General features: G+C 36.1%; 1 protein-coding gene across 2 annotated transcripts in view; it reads left to right on the forward strand.

Moving 5' to 3' along the window:
- The window catches only part of ATM (ATM serine/threonine kinase), a 78,183-nt gene extending 63,954 nt beyond the window's left edge, over positions 1-14,229 (forward strand). The window contains exons 50-62 of one of the 2 annotated variants that reach the window (XM_026844731.1): positions 128-241; positions 636-794; positions 1,944-2,082; positions 2,437-2,519; positions 3,823-3,963; positions 4,933-5,049; positions 6,464-6,613; positions 7,846-8,011; positions 9,304-9,390; positions 9,466-9,580; positions 11,148-11,211; positions 11,888-12,024; positions 12,157-14,229. In XM_026844731.1, the coding sequence (XP_026700532.1) occupies positions 128-241; positions 636-794; positions 1,944-2,082; positions 2,437-2,519; positions 3,823-3,963; positions 4,933-5,049; positions 6,464-6,613; positions 7,846-8,011; positions 9,304-9,390; positions 9,466-9,580; positions 11,148-11,211; positions 11,888-12,024; positions 12,157-12,340 (1,656 nt within the window). In that variant the 3' untranslated portion in view covers positions 12,341-14,229. The remainder of the gene's footprint in view (positions 1-127; positions 242-635; positions 795-1,943; positions 2,083-2,436; positions 2,520-3,822; positions 3,964-4,932; positions 5,050-6,463; positions 6,614-7,845; positions 8,012-9,303; positions 9,391-9,465; positions 9,581-11,147; positions 11,212-11,887; positions 12,025-12,156) is intronic. The other variant, XM_026844739.1, reaches the window with a different exon arrangement.
- The last annotated feature ends 2,512 nt before the right edge of the window (positions 14,230-16,741 follow it).

Here is a 16,741-nt window from a genome sequence, read left to right on the forward strand (position 1 = left end):
TCTTAGTTTAAAAAAAATGCAAACCCAAAATTTCTAGCCCTTACCTGGTATTTTATGATTGGTTTATTGTTTGGGGTTTTTTTTTTATGTTTAGTACAGCTTTCTAACTGAATTTTCTGTATTACAGAAAAACGCAGAGAAGATTCCTTCATACAAGTTTTTGCCTCTGATGTACCAGTTGGCTGCTCGGATGGGAACCAAGATGATGGGTGGTTTAGGATTTCATGAAGTTCTGAATAATGTAATTTATGCCTTTCATATCTAAAGATATCTTGATTGGCTTAGTAGTGCATACTTCTAAACAATATGTATCTTCCTTTGTGCAGTTATAGCTAAGTGAGTTATGTGTGTGATGCAAAATCAGTACAGTGTGGGCAGAGGGGGAGAGGACTGGGGACTTTTTCCTTGCTACTTAATTGATTTTCTTGTTGCATAACAATAGTCTTATGCAGGTATAGGAATATACTTTAGATGTATACTTTAAATAACTAAATTTTATGGAAATACCATTTAAATATTACTTTTTATTTCTTATTAAGAATCTTAGAAGTTCAAAAGAATTAATGATGTTAATTAAGTAATTTTTTTCTTCTGTACAGTTTTCAGTGATGAGATCTTTTTGTTTTTCTTCACAGCTAATGTCTAGAATTTCACTGGATCATCCACATCATACCTTGTTTATAATATTAGCTTTGGTGAATGCTAACAAAGATGAACTTCTCACAAAACCAGATGCAATAAGAAGAAATAAGTTAATTAAAAATGCACCAAAGGAAATCTCCCAGCTTGATGTGGTGACTACAAAAAATTCTGTTCTATTAATCACATTCAGTCCTTTCATTTTGTTAAAAAAAATTTTTTAAAATGTCAAGGGGTACTTTAGTGTAGAGCTCATCAGCTGACTTCTGTTAAGAAAGAGTAAGAGGAAAAAAGTATTTTTAATAATAAAAAAACCCTCCTTTTGAGCATACATTGGTAATTATTATTGAAAGAAGTAATTAAGGGCTTCAACAAAACATGGTTAACATCCCGGCAACAAATAGCCCCAATTATTGTGAAGAGTTTTGTGATAAATGTCCTTGATGTTTGATTCTGTAAAAGTCATTTTAGAGTCGACAAAGACTTGAGTGGGTTTATTGTAAAAAGTACATACTGAATTGAGTATTTATTCTGCTTGGAACAATAGCGTCTGTTCTAAGTATTTAGCTTTATGCAGTATATCTTTTGTTCCTTTATATGACCTTTATATGTTAAAAGCCATGATGGTGGGTAATACTGAACTGTGGCTTCATATTAATGTCGTTATTGCTTAATTTTTGTTGAAACCTGTCTTATGAATCATCTCCTATCTAAATTAATTCCCCTTCTTTGCCCCATCACTGTAGGCCTGGCATGGTTGTTTTGTCATTACCCTCTTCCTCCCCTTACTGATAAAATTTTTTAGCACATTTTTATGTGGTGTTTTTCTGCCTTTCTCTCAGATTTCTTTTGTGGCCCCACCCTTAGTAGGATTATGCTAAGTACAACTAAATCTCTCAGTTAGGCACAGAAGGGACAAATGGTCAGATTGTTGCCTTTTGAATAAATTTTTTTCTTCAGTTGGGAGGGAATAATGGAAGCAAGAAGGTGGTGGAAGAACATGCAATACTGCCTGTCCCTTTTTCTGAAAAATTTTTGCAGGCGTTTTGCACTTTGCCTGTACAGATTTGCGCCTTCTCCATACCCAATAATATTTTACTTTACTCATTATCTCAGATTTGATAACACAGAACTTTTCTTCAGATTATTTCTGTTCATATCACCATGTTCATTATTGCAATTTTCTCAATTTTCATAGAATGTATCTTAATTGTACTTATTTGACTGTATGTTACGATGCATCTTTAATCTTACAAGGTGTAGTTTGCAAGATCTGATATTTGTTTTCCCCTGGGGTTTTTTAGGACAGAATGGAGGCTGCTAGAAATATAATCAATGTCGTAAGGAAAAGGAGAGCTCATATGGTTAGAGACATTGAAGCACTTTGTGATGCTTACATCACATTAGCAAATGTAGATGCTACTCCATGGAAATCTCAAAGTAGTAAGTCTTGAAAAAATTATTTTTTGTTTTTAATAGTAAAGATTTGTTTTCTTGGATTAAAAATTATCTTTCTAAATATTGATATTTAGTTAGAGGAGATACTGTGCTAGCACTGTGTCCTGTTTTTGCTAAATGTAGAATTTAGTCTGGATTAAAAATTGTAGTAATTACTTACACTGTAAGGTTCAGATTTTCTGAGTAGAAAACTCCAGTTGTCCTGTGGTGATCTTCATCAGCTTGACAGAAGTATGTAGTGAGGGTTTGGATCCCAAACACAATGTAAGCTGTTTTTTGTGAACTTTGATGTATGTTCATAGTTGTGATTTTTAAAATATTAATTCCTTTTAATTACAGAAGGAGTAAGTATTCCAGCTGACCAGCCAATTATTAAACTGAAGAATTTGAAGGATGTTGTTGTTCCTACCATGGAAGTTAAGGTGACTGAAGTTGAAATAAATACACACTGTAATATCAAAACATAGAATCAACTTCGAATTTTTATAATGGCAGTTGGCATATATCTCTTCATCGAATGCCCATATACTTTACAGTTCAGTCTATTGGGTACTTTCCTGTCAGATGGGACATGCAGGGTGAGATGGTTTCCTTAGGCTTTAGAAGGCTTTGATCCCAAGTCTTTTATTCCCTGGATAGTGGCTTATTGTGGCTTATTGTATGAAGATGGCTTTGCCGCTGCCACTGTTAGCACTGACTCGTCTTTCATTATCAAAAGGGATGATGAGGTACCGAAATCGTGGAGAGGATTTGGGAATCTGAATCTCCTATGTTGTAGGTGCTAGCTCAGAGTTTCAGGGAGGTACTTAATGTCCAGAAAGGTGTGAGAATTAATAGATATGCCTCTTCTGCTGTTCCTAGATGGGCAGCTTCGATGTTATTATCATTCAGTAATGGTGAACGATCTATTCCCATGAGCATAAGTGGTTAATTGGATGGGTGCATAGGCACTCATTCTCAATGCCAGACCTAGGAAAATTCCCAGTTTCAAGAGTGTAATTCCTTTTTGGGCCAGCCACCTAAAATTTAAATGTTATGAAGCCAGACTTCCGTGTGTTGAAATCCCTCAGGCTATGTCTATGAACCTAAATAAAAGAAGCCAAGAAATTGTTTTATGCCATTTGACTTCAGAGGCCAGAAATTGCAACCCATGCTAAATAGCAATCATTTGTAGGTCTCCTGCTGGCCCCGGGTGTTGCTCCTTTGTACAGCTCAGTTGTCCTTTTCTTTTCCTTTCTTCTTCTCCAGTACAAACTATATGAAATAGCTGGAGGTCTGTGATGTAAAGAGCAGAAGGGATACTTACTTACAGCTAACTGGGTAGAGTGTCTTTGTGGCCTGTAGATGTGTAGGACAGCTGAAAATACAGATCCTGTATATTGCAACACTTTTAGGATTGTAAATTGTGTCCATTTGCAGCCTAATGCCCCCCAGCTGTACATGAACTTTTTCTTTGGAGAATGCTAGTTGGGACAGGCTGAAATTGTGTCAGAACTTGTTTAGTGGAAGTCTGCAGCACCACATCCCCTCTGCCAATGAGGGAGGAATCAAACTCACTCCTTTGCCTAGCATATTTTTGTAGCCTTTGTGGGTATTATCCTTGTAGATCATGGATTACTTATGTTAATATTTAGCATATAATCTGCTAACATGCTTTGCAAACAACTCTACCACTTTCTCTGAGTGAAATGGAAATATTTATATTAAACTAATTTATAATTTCAGGTGGATCCCACAGGACACTATGAAAATTTGGTGACAATAATGTCTTTTAAGCCAGAATTTCGTTTAGCAGGAGGTCTGAATCTGCCTAAAATAATAGATTGTGTAGGATCGGATGGTAAAGAAAGGAGGCAGCTGGTTAAGGTAGGTTCTGCCACTTGTAATGACATCTCAGGGACTTGGCATGTTGGAATTTTTTTTAAGTTCCCTTGTCAATTTTCTCATATATCACTTCTGTACCACAAGCAGACTTTTCTCAGTTCAGGAAATTTAATAAAGAAAATTACAAAGTGACAGTAAGTAATATTAAAAAAATACAATATAACTAATATAATTAATAATTTGATAAGTAATACTTTTTGTAATTATTTTTCAACAATGCATGTAACATATAATAGCTTACCTGACAACTACCAGACCTGTAATTTGCATGATCATGTCTCTAGTGACCTGGAGTGTACAGCAAATAAAAGCCATCAGCTTTATTTTGTGTTAAATACCTCATTTTTTCTTTCTTCCCCATATAAAAGTAATTACAGTTCAGAGACAATCAAAAACATGCACATTGAAACACAAATCTCTAAAAAAAAAAAGTATTTGTATTTTAACTCAGTTGATTTCATTCTGTCTGTCTTTGAATGTAAACATTCAGCAGCTGATGGGAGAATTCTGTTTTGCTGTTGAGCATGGGTTAGTTCTGAAAGTTTTAAAGAGAAGCATGAATCACTAGATCTGCATCCAGTAATCAGAACTGCAGTACCAACTGATGCTGCTTCAGCTGTGTCCTGGATTGCTAAATGTGATGAATGAAACATCTGTTTATAAAAAGGGTACCATAAGGCATGTAGGTTGAATGAAACCTTAATCAAGTAACATTTGTCGATAAAAAGAAGAAAAAGGTGATGATTTAAGTTAATGATGGCTCTGCTTAAGCAGCTGAGTACTACTAGAAAAGCAAATACATAGAAAAAACAATTGTTCGTTACATTTAATTACAGGTGATTGTTGTGGAAAGGTAACATTTTGTGGAATTAAAATAATTTTTTTAAGTTGCTGAACAAGACGTTGGATGCTGAAAAATCTTCTTTAACTGCTTTTCTGTTCATGCTCAAGGGGCGTGATGACCTGAGACAAGATGCTGTTATGCAACAGGTTTTCCAGATGTGCAATACGTTGCTCCAGCAAAACGCTGAAACACGAAAGAGAAAATTAACTATCCGAAGATACAAGGTAACCCTCAACAGCTGCTGCAGCAGAGGAATAGATCCTAGTGATAAAGCACATTTCCCCATTCTCCTCTTTTTAACCCAAAGACAATGTGAAAGTGTGTTTATTTATGTGTTATTAAAATAGTCACTGCTCTGTAAGGTATGGAATAAACAATTAATACAATTTATTTATTACAATTACAATAATTATTACAATTAATTTTTTTCCAAATCCTTAAAACATATTCTGATGCCCAATATATATTCAACTACTCTTTAAAGCTTTTGTTATATGAATTTATAAATGAAAAGAAATTAAGTCATGCATTGTCCTTAAATTGTGAGTTGCTAGTCATTAAACTTGCGCATACAAGTTTGTTTATAAATTCTCATTAATTTTAGTCTTGCAGTATTCCTTAATTAATAATTAATTTTAGTCTTGCAGTATTCCTTAAAACTGAATCCAGAAGTACCATCTGGAGTCTGTTCGTGCAGAATTTGAATTACAGAACTGTTCTTGTTGGAATTGGGAATACAGAAATAAAATTTTTTGTGTGAATGCAAAAAATGTATTTGAACAGGAACTTTCCCTTCCTCCTTCCTTTTTATGTGCTTGGGTTTATAGTAATAGCTGTGAAGGTGACCTCTGAATAAGTACTCCCTAAGTAAAAGTTCTTGCTTTTGACAAATGAGAAATGTGCACTCCAGAATCTCTAAAGGAGCTTATCTGAATTGGTAGCATGGTGTTAAGGATTCACAAGTGGAGTTAAGAGCCAATTTTTGAATAATTTTCAGTGAAGACTCAGGTTTTTATGTGTGTAAAAATGAATGAGACCAGGGAAAAAGAGAATGGGGGATGCATTATGAAATAGAGACTTGCATAAGAAAAGAACCTTGAACAAAACAGGCAGTAGCTATTTATCTGAGAACAGGAAATTGTTCATTCTGGCCATCTCTGTCTGCTACAGCAATTGAGGTAACTTACAATCAGTTACGAAGAGAGAAACTGTTCCCCAGGATGGTAAGCAGACTAAGACGAGCCTAATATGTTCACACAGCTACCATGTGTTTGTTCCAGATTTTACTTTTTATGTGTGATTTACAGAGTGTTCCATTATCCCATTCAAGCATAGCAAGCTGTTGGCAATCACAGATCATCCAGAATACTAATGTGGATGTGCAAATTGAGTATAATAATTAAGTTGTACTGAAGTACCTAATGTAAGGTTCTCTGGGCTAGGTAGAAAACTGCAAGTATTTGATAGAAAAGCCTTGAGTGTATTTTATAGATGTATACACATGTATTTAGAACATAAGTTGTGGTCAGCTCTATGGTATGGTTTGGTCTTTTGTCTTTTTAAACAAACACAAATAAGCATGCATATTCATAGTTGTGTATAACCCTCCCCCATGCAGCAGCAGTTTTGTTTTTCCAGGTGGTTCCCCTTTCTCAGAGAAGCGGAGTTCTTGAGTGGTGCTCGGGAACAACTCCCATTGGGGAGTTTCTTGTGAATGTCGAAGAGGGAGCTCACAAGAGATACAGGCCAAAAGATTACTCCAGTAATCAATGTCAGAAAATAATGATGGTGAGTCAAAATAATTAAAGAAAAATATCTGGCTTACATTCTTTTACGCAGAGGGTTAGGGTTTTTTACATGTTTATGGAGAATTAGATACTATGCTTCTAGTTTATAATAATGAATATGACCAGTGGCATGGAATTAGTTGTTCTTCAGACTAATCTGAATGCAACCTGGGAACAGTTTTTACAAAATCAAAAATTGCTAAATGAATGACTGTTGCAGGAAAGATTTGAATACAGCTGAATCTCCAAGAAGCCTGTGAACTCTTTTTCTAGGATATAAATCTACCGGAATTCCAAAATGATCATTACAGAGACCCAGCAGTGTCAATATAAAATTATCTTACAGATTTCATTGATATTGATCATGTTTCTCATTGCATTGAAAAATCATTTTATTTTCATGAATAAACCAAAATTAAGTCTAGTCCTTGAAAATAAAAATATAGTTTTAGACTGCAACTGAGATTAATGTCTTAATTGCTGTTAGACAGTATGAAGAGGTCTGGCTTCTCCTCCACCATGACAGCCATGTACCCTCTGCCCCCCCACAGTGAGTCAGTTCAGAGAGCGAAGCCAAAAGAAGACTACCCTTATGTAAACGGGCACAAAAATACCTGGTTCGGTAGACATGAGTGGGGGAAGGTTCTTCTGAGTAGGTAGCTCCTAGATGGATTCAGCTGGTTTAGCTTAGTTCCATAAACCACCTCACCGTATGTTTAGAAGATTGCAGATTTTACTTTATATCACCATGATTTTGCAAGAAATTATTTCCTTTTAAATCTGTATAGTATTAACAGGATGAAAGTATATTTAATTTTGGCTTTGTGCAGCTTTTGTATGTGAATAAGTGAGAATGACTGTCTCACAGTGACATGAGCTATCAGACAGGCAAAGGTACCAGAACAGAGTGCAAGGGGAAGTTATCTCCCAACAAGATGCATTGACCCGTACGTGCATATAAAGTAGATGCATTTGCTGAGCCAGAGAAATGGGAGTGTGTTTTTCACATGTAGCCCATGAGCTGTGTATGAAAACATAATTGTTTAGTAAAACAGATAGGTACATTAATGACTGCTGTAAAAAAGACATTAATAGCTCAGAGAGAAAGGAGTGAGAACGGCATTTGATGGAGGGGAGAGGGGTGGAAAGGAGGAATGTATTTCTTTCAAAGGAAGAAGTAATTTCCTTAGAAAATAGTCAGTCATGGGGAAAACATTTCTTACTTGTTTAAAGGATGCACAAAAGAAACATTCTGAAGAGAAATACAACATCTTCATGAAAGTCTGCGAGAACTTTCAGCCTGTGTTTCGTTATTTCTGCATGGAAAAATTCCTGGATCCAGCTGTGTGGTTTGAAAAACGATTGGCATACACTCGCAGTGTGGCTACATCTTCTATAGGTATTATATTGGATTATTAACATTGACCTTTTAGATTACGTAAACAAAGAGTTTATACCCTTTCAGAGATAATGGCTATTGTGCTTTTGTCACATATCAGAAAAGCGTAAGTAGGCGACAAAAAATGCCAGCAAGAATTACCAGCATTATTTTTGTAATTAAGATTTCAGATTCATTCCCCCTGTCCCCACACCTTTCTGAAGCAGAAAGACAGAATGAAAGTGTGTGTTTCTTTGTCTTCTGTAGTGGTTTCTATTGCTAGGTTCTGGTAGGTTTTTTTAAAGTTTCTAGCTGAAAAATTTTGTTGTTTCAATTTAACATTTATTCATTTCCTCTGGAGCCTGAAATGTTTTGACTGAGTTGAAAAGCTTGATCTTTTACTTTCTTTGTACTGACATCATTAGCCATGGCTGAAATGGTTTTTTAAGCTTGTATCATTTTTCCTTTGATTTTTTTTCTCTTCATAAGGAAATGTATGTACTTGGATTGTGGATTTCCTTTGGATGACTCAGTTCTGTATTGAGTCTCTGGAAGACATTATAGTAGATCCTGGTTTAGATGTTAGCATGTTGTTTATACAACCCCCCTTTTTTTCTGAAAAAGAAAATGAAGTCAATCTACAGTTTACCAGAATTCAGATGAAAGATTTTTTTGTAGGAAATACTACTGCTCTCCATGTCCGTCAGCTAATAGGAACAGAGTAACAGGTGTAAATAGCAGCAAGGGAGATCTAGTTTAGAGGTTTTCTACGTTCAAGTACAGTAGAGCCCTGAAAAAGGCTTATGTGAAAGGTCTCATAATTTGTATCACTGTAGGTTTTTAGAACTTAGACAAGAATCACTCAGGAGCTATTTAGGTATAGTTGAGCTGCTCGACTGAATTATGTCAAGTCCTGTTTTCTGGATTTCATGATACTGTGAGATAAAAGGTTTTCTTAAAAACAGTAATAAGAACAAACACTTCTTTTATTATGCACTTGCTTTTTTCTTTTTTTTTTTAAAGCCGTGGAATTGTTTGCTTAAGCTATCTACAGAGAGAAATGGCAGGTGTGTGGAGTAGATAAAACAATACACATCTGTATGAAAACCTTTTTGCATTTGCATTCAGTTAACCTTTTCTTTTTGGATTTGTGGAATGGCATTTTCTCTTTATTGGAGCAATATGTATATGTGGGGGAAGAAATATTCTCCCTTTTAATTTGTTTGCACATTACACTAATTCTGATTTGTTGAATTTTCCCTGTTTTTTATGGCATGTAAATATGGTTTCAGCACTTAACCTTTTTGTTTTAGTTGGATACATTCTTGGACTTGGAGACAGACACGTTCAGAATATCTTGATAGATGAACAAACGGCAGAACTAGTGCATATAGATCTGGGTAAGTGGGACAGGCAAGAGAACTTTAATTTTTCTTTACTTCATTTTTTAAAACATTTATTATCCTTTCATTTAGGGGTTGCTTTTGAGCAAGGTAAAATCCTTCCCACACCAGAGACTGTTCCATTTAGATTAACCAGGGACATTGTGGATGGAATGGGTATTAGTGGCGTGGAAGGAGTCTTCAGAAGGTAAGTGCTCCTGTATTGCATAGGGGTAAGGAGGCAGCAGAGTACTTGCAGAATTACGATTGTTGTATGTTAAATGTTCGGATGCTTGAGAAGGGACTCATATTTCTGCTGATAATATTCAAACCTAAGTGCTGTCCTCTAGCTCATACACTCTTATTTATATAGCCAATTACAAGTTCATTATTGTTGCTCAGCTTTTTGTATTCTTTACTAACTAATGCGTTATTGTCACCCTCCTGTGGAATTCCAGGATGGCTCAGTGCTTTCAAAGGACCCACAACTAATTTTCACCCCTTGATTTAGACTGCTGGATTTTTTTGCCTTCGGAACTATGTCTTTCTTTCAGACCTATACTATATATGTGGAGCTGTTAAGTTTCTTCGAACTGTTTTGTTCTGTCTCTTATTTCTGTTCAATTTTGTGTAAGTAATTTGCAGTCTTTTCTCTCTTTTGGATCGTACATTTGATATCACTTTGCAAGTGCAAAATATAAATCCCACAATAGGTTTGAACTGCAAAACAGAAAAATCCCAAAAGGGCTGAGTTTCTGTCATACTCCATCCCATATCCTTGTGAATGACCCAAGAGAGCCCTAAAAAGCAGGACATTTCTCTTGATGTTCATGAATGTAGTGCTTGCAAACCCCAAATTTTGAGTCTTAAAAAAGTACATAGTTGTAGGTGTTGTCTTTGTAAGGTAGGAATCAGCATTAATAAGTAGTTCTTAATATACCTTTGACCTGTCAAGGAACTGTCACAGCCACTTCTAAACATGATGCTGTCAAATTCACAGTTTCATGTTATTTCTGAAACTTTTGTCCCATGATACAGAAAAACATGAATTATTTGGCTCCAGCTAAAGGAAATACAGTATAAAAGGCACTTGTGCAGATACTGGTTTTGCCTCAGCCAGACTGACTTGTAATTAACGGCATAGGTGTAAGTGCATAGACAAGTCTTCTCAAAGCTGGGTGTGAACATCGTCAGTTAACGTTGTTGACTGTGTTCTCATCCTGAAGTAGACAGGAAGCCTGATCCCTTTTTCACTGTCCCATAAGGAAAGTTTCATATTCCTTCCACAAGCTTAGTTTGCTTGGCAGTGAATGTAGGTAACCACTTCTGTGTCTAAACTCATTGGAGAGATTTCAGAAATAGCTTCATGTCTGCCTACTGGATCTGCTCATTTCACATAAAGGAACCCTACTAAGAGTCTCCGACGTGTTGCTGAGCTCCTCTGGTGCACACTTTTTCATCCAGCCAAGCAGTTCTGCCATCATGGTGTACCTTAACAATCAGTGTTAACTCAGTGCTTAATTCTGCATATAGAAACATTTCAGATGGTGCATTAGGTAATCTCTTTCCCATAGGGAATATAATCAGTAAACTACCCAGTCTCCTTCTGGTCTTACATTTCTAAATTTCTCTTTTTTCCAAAATGAAAATACCAAAGAGGTTACTCATATGCTAGATTTTAACCGTTAAGAAGGGTACAAATGCCCATTATTTAAATGATGAAAATACCATTCCATTTTACCTAAAAGAACCTAATACAGTAAAATATTTTCTAGATGCTGTGAGAAAACAATGGCTGTTATGAGAAATTCTCAAGAAGCTTTGCTGACTATTGTAGAGGTAAGCATTTTTTCATTCTTTTTGATAGTAACCTGCCAGAATATCTTCAGTTTCTTGTCTTTGTCTTCATATGCATTACTATACCAAATATATGTGCAGAGTTTTTTTGTTCAATTTTAATTCATACTGTTCAGTCAGATTTGTTAATTCATGTAATCTTCAATAAAATCCAGACCACTTCGCATTTTGTATGGGAACTATTCATTTCAAGCAGGTACAGTTTTCCCTCTTCAGTATCTAAACACTTTTAGCCATAGTGCAGCGTTCCTAGCATGAGTAGTGCTGATCGAGTTAAATCCTCTTTGCATAAGTCACAAAGATGAGAATGAAACTGACTTTTAAAAGCAGCTTATACTTTGTATTAAAAAATAATGATGATATTTAGTGCCTAGAAGTTTATTAAAAAATGACGTTTTCGTTGCTGAGATGAGACTGAGTAGCAAAACAGTGTCAGGTATGAGCAACAGAAATATCTGCAAATGAGCAGATGTAGTTTTATTGTTGGATTGTCTATTAAGCAATTTAGCCCAATTCTATTGGATTTAAACCCAACAAAACCCCTCCAAATACTGTGGTTAGTGTGAACATTACCAACTGAGCGTTTCTCTTCCTGTTAGGGCACTGAACTAGCTGTAATTAACAGTTTAAATTAAATGGAGGTTTATTTACTGTGTAGGTGCTACTCTATGATCCTCTTTTCGACTGGACCATGAACCCCTTGAAAGCTTTGTATTTGCAGCAGAGACCAGAGGATGAGGCTGACATGAGCTCTACGCTTACTTCTGATCCACAAGAATGTAAAAGAAAAGCCAGGTGCAAGATTTTTTTCTTGCTGTCTGCCTACTGCACTGTTGCCCTACTTCACGGTTTTCTTACTGAACGTTGCTCCTGTTGTTCAGAATCCATATCTAATGCACCCATATTTCTGTGTTTTTATTCTGCCAGCAGCGATGACCAGAGTTTTAACAAAGTGGCTGAGCGTGTTCTGATGAGACTTCAGGAGAAGCTGAAAGGCGTTGAGGAGGGAACAGTGCTCAGTGTGGGAGGGCAGGTGAACCTGCTCATACAGCAGGCCATGGACCCTAAAAATCTGAGCCGGCTCTTTCCTGGATGGAAACCCTGGGTCTGACTTGGAAGGATCCAGCACATTTTTAGAAGAAACCTATTTTTATGCAGCAAGTGTCTTAACATTTCACATCGGTATTTCACAATTAAACCATGAAGGCTTATATATATTAGTATTTGGTGATGGGTTGGTTTTTTTTTTTCAATAACCTGTTACCGAGAAAACATTTTTTGTCCACTTATGTTCACCATACAGTATAAAACACTAGCCAGTGCTTTGATGTTCCTTGTGACCTGCAGGGACTTTGCTTGGGCATACTGGATGTGTTGTATTCTTAAAGCCTGACATTCATCACTTTTGTCTATATATTAAATAGCTGGAGTCTTGCATAAAATAATTCCATATGGTAACAGGACCATCCAGAATGGATGATCTAAACACCAGAAGTCATGAAATAACTAGCTAAAGTGCATTTTCAAAAGGAGGATTATACTTTAATGCTACAGTGAATATAAAAGAAAACAAAGAACCTTATGTTTCATGAACTGAGGGTTCTTGCAGTTGGTTTTTTAGTTTAGTTAAATGGACGCTTCTTTATACAGACATGAAGTTTGAGCCAAGTATAATATGACTGCTTTTTTTCCTGTTGTAAATGAAATTATGTTGGTCTTTTTTATACCATTATTTTGATAGTATAAAACAATAAAAATCATTATAACTTTACTATAATAGTATAAAACAATAAAAATAATTTGGCTTTTGTAGTTCAGACTTCCTTGATAAAATAGACTTGACTATACACTGAAGCTTAGCATACCAGATATGCCTCTGAAACAGAGTCATTCTGTATCTGGAATAAACACGTGTCGGAAACACTGAAGTTGTATTTTGAGCACAAAAATCTCATTCTGGTTGTGCGCAGTTTTCCAAAAGACATTGCTCCTTCTTAAGTAAAAAGACCTGCTGCAATTGGATAGTTAATGAATATGGATAATAGTAGAATTCACTCAAATAACAGTCTCACTGGTATATTCAATAAATCTCCCCGAACCATCTTCATATTTAAAAATATGAATAAAATTTGGCATACTCTCACATTATCTTAGTTTACACTTTAGGCATTTTTACAGCAGTATAAATGAAGAATTTCTGTTCTAATTAGCATTTCACTGATTTTTATTTGTACAGTTTTCCCTCAATTTTTATACTTTAGCTTTTTTTTATAAGTTAATGTCAACATGGCAAGATGAGTCTTTTGTATTATTTTTTCATGAAGCTGACATAAATTTCTGTTGATCCTTGCAACCAAAGTGCATCCTGCCTTTTCTGTGGGGAAGAACTCTCATCCAGGTATACTGTGATTTGTTCTCTGAAAATGAAACTTAACTAACAGAGCACACAGTGAGTTTTAAATGACACTTCGGAAGGGAGAGAAGTCCTACCAAGCACTTACAGAATGGCAGGTAGGAAAGGACTAAACAAAGCACTTAAAGAATTTCTATTTTTAAGCGCAGACTTTTAAAAATCTGGTAGTATTTCTGGAAATTTTTCTCATACTTCTTATAGAGGAAGTTCCTTAGGCATTTGGGGGGTTATTTACTACTAGAACTCTAGCTATCATATACATGAATGTTGCATAAAAGCACTTGGCAGATCCTGTCCTTTCTTCGTGACCTACTGATGCACCACTTAAATATTGTCACCATGCTGGGCTGCAGTTTAGGTTTTTTACTTACAGCAAACAGTGAAACATTAATATTAATACAATTGTGTCTGGAAATTCTAACTTCTGAGGAAATAATTTAATTACTCCTCTGCAGTGCTGTTAATTTGGTGTTTAGTGCCTAGATTTTGAATGTCCACACATTTTCATTGTTCAGGCTGAAGCGCAAAAAAAAATGGATGTAAATATAATTGAAACCTGCTTACATTATTTGTAAGCTCCTGTAACATGGAAACACTCTCATTACCTGTCAAACATATGAAACCAGTTTGAATTATTAACAAACATTAATCTCCAAAACACTGCCAAAATCAATGTGACACAATCCTGTTACTATGAGATCTCAGCGCAACTGATCTAACATTCCTGAGATAATTGTCATCAGTAAAAAGCCTCATGCAGCCAAATAGTAACCATCAGACTCGGCTTTCTTTTTGTTCCAATAATGCCTTAATTTTTAAAAGTCAAAATTAGAAAGTTTACAAAAATGTGGCATCTATAGATACACATTTTCCTTGTGTAAGAATAGAAACATAAAACCGGGATGGAAATGCTGTTTAATTCTGAACAGTGGTTTTGTCACAAATGCTGCCGTAGATGGGAAGATGGAGTAGTATTTGAGAGTCTCAATATTTACTATATTAGTAAGCTAGTAATATGTGAGGCCAGTCAAAGTGCCTCTTCAGCATTATTTTTTTTCTTGGAATGCATCTTAGTAATTTTAAACATTTACATTTAGAAAAGATAATTTCTAAGAAAAATGAGCCTGTGATCTAGTATGATGGGGAAGAGTTCTTAAACAGCAACATATTTATTTGAAATTAGGTGTTTCTGGTGAAATGTCTGTTGGACAAATGGCATTAGGAGTATAAATTGTAAAAAAAGTTAAGTATTAGCAGGTAAACCAGTTTGAATTGTATACCTTGACTGAACTTTTTCCATCAGCAAGGAACTCTGTTCCATGACTAGGCATCAGATTAAACAGGCCACCTGGTGAGGTACATCCAATTTGAGTAAAACAAGGATGTTGGTCTTCATGAGTGCTGATATGAAAATTTCTCTTGTTCTTAGAGATAAAACCACCTGAAAATAATTTTCTCAGTAACTATGAATTATTTGGGTCACTATTCTGTGTTACTAAATAATTCTTGAGTTTATAAAAAGTATTCGCTACTGCTAAATGTTTTTTAATGCACTAAAATGTTAGGGTTCATATCTTCAGGGGATAATGCACTCTACTATACATTGCTACTAATTATACTCTTCGTGAATACTGTTACTCCGTACCTGCACAAGCGGTAATGCCTCAGCGACAAAGGTTCAATAAAGATAACTTTGTAAAAGGGTGATTCCAAAATGCCTGGGGAATTTGGTTGTGTGATTGGCAGGTGATGGCACTATATGTTTTTACTGCTACTTTCATCCCTGTTGTATTGTCTTGGGGAACCTGTAGATAGCCAGAAACAGCTCTGAGGGAGAGTTTACCTCATCCTAGCACTTAGTGATGACATTAAATATTAGCATTAAATAAAATTGTTCATTTCAGCAGGTAGGTTGAAGAGTGAAACCACAGCAAGAAAGCTGGGAAGTGTGCAAGGAAGGGTTTAGGCTCTCTTCCCACCACATTTCAAAGTCTTACCTGTATGCTGATTGTATGAGAAGACTAATGTGGTGTTCAGGTAATGCGTACTCTCATCTGTCCTGTGCATTAACACTGTAAGCACATCTGTACTTCAGCTTTCAGAGCTGCATAGTGAATAATGTCAGCAGTATCGTTAAGGGCGCACACAGCTGCTCTCCCCACTCCCTCATTCTTTTCCTCACTACCCGTGTTGATTAAAAGTGTGGTGCAAAGTGACTACACCCTTGCCTGCCCTAGAGAGTTCCCGCTGCAGCATCCCTAGCTGTTCCTCTCCCCACACCCCTTTTGCCAAACAACACACAACATAAAACAGACTTGAGCTGAGTTGGTCGCTTCAGTTGCTGTATACCACTTATTGTGGGTGCAAAGCAGAAAGGATTGTAAGAAAATGCAACTACATATACAAGAACCCCCTTCTGAAGGGACTTCTCAGATTGTGATTAAGTCCTCCACTCTTAAAAATTCCTTGGCTATGTTACACCAAATTTTCCCTGCAGCTTCTAGCATGAAGCACTGATACAATGCAGATGCTCAGCTGTGGTTGCTTCTTGAAGGCTGTCTTTTAACTAGCAGAATTTGACCAAGTACTATTTTTCTTCAGAGAAGCTTTTTTTTTTTTTCTGTAGTTAAAATGGAGCTTAAATGGTGCTGGGCATACTCCTCAATATACTCACGCTTCAAGAATGCGAGAATGTGAGAAGGAAGGGGTGGAGGGAGAGAAGGAGAGAGACTCTGCATGCTTTTCTAACTACTGCAAAGTAGTTTTCAAGTCTCCACTCACAGGGCATGTGCTGTTTGACTGTGCCTCTAGCTTATTCTTAATATTTTCTTTAATATAATCTTCAGTGCTAGTTACGGCTAAGTCTGTTCCCAGAGTACTGTAGGTGCAGGAGAATCTTGACAAAGGGAGCATGTTGTCCTGCAGGAATTTTTTCATATCTTCATCTGGTCACCCAAAGCCCCTGTTTTGCACCACCCTTGCCCCCCCACGTTTGCTTTCACAAAAGCAGAGGAAATTGAGTTTATGGATTTGCAGTTTTGTGTTCTGGAAATTAAACAAATGGCATAGCAGGAATGAAGCCATTTCCTAAAATGTAGT

Source organism: Athene cunicularia (genome assembly GCF_003259725.1).
Source record: "Athene cunicularia isolate RWA chromosome 1 unlocalized genomic scaffold, athCun1 chr1_part1, whole genome shotgun sequence".
Classification (NCBI taxonomy): Eukaryota; Metazoa; Chordata; class Aves; order Strigiformes; family Strigidae; genus Athene; species Athene cunicularia.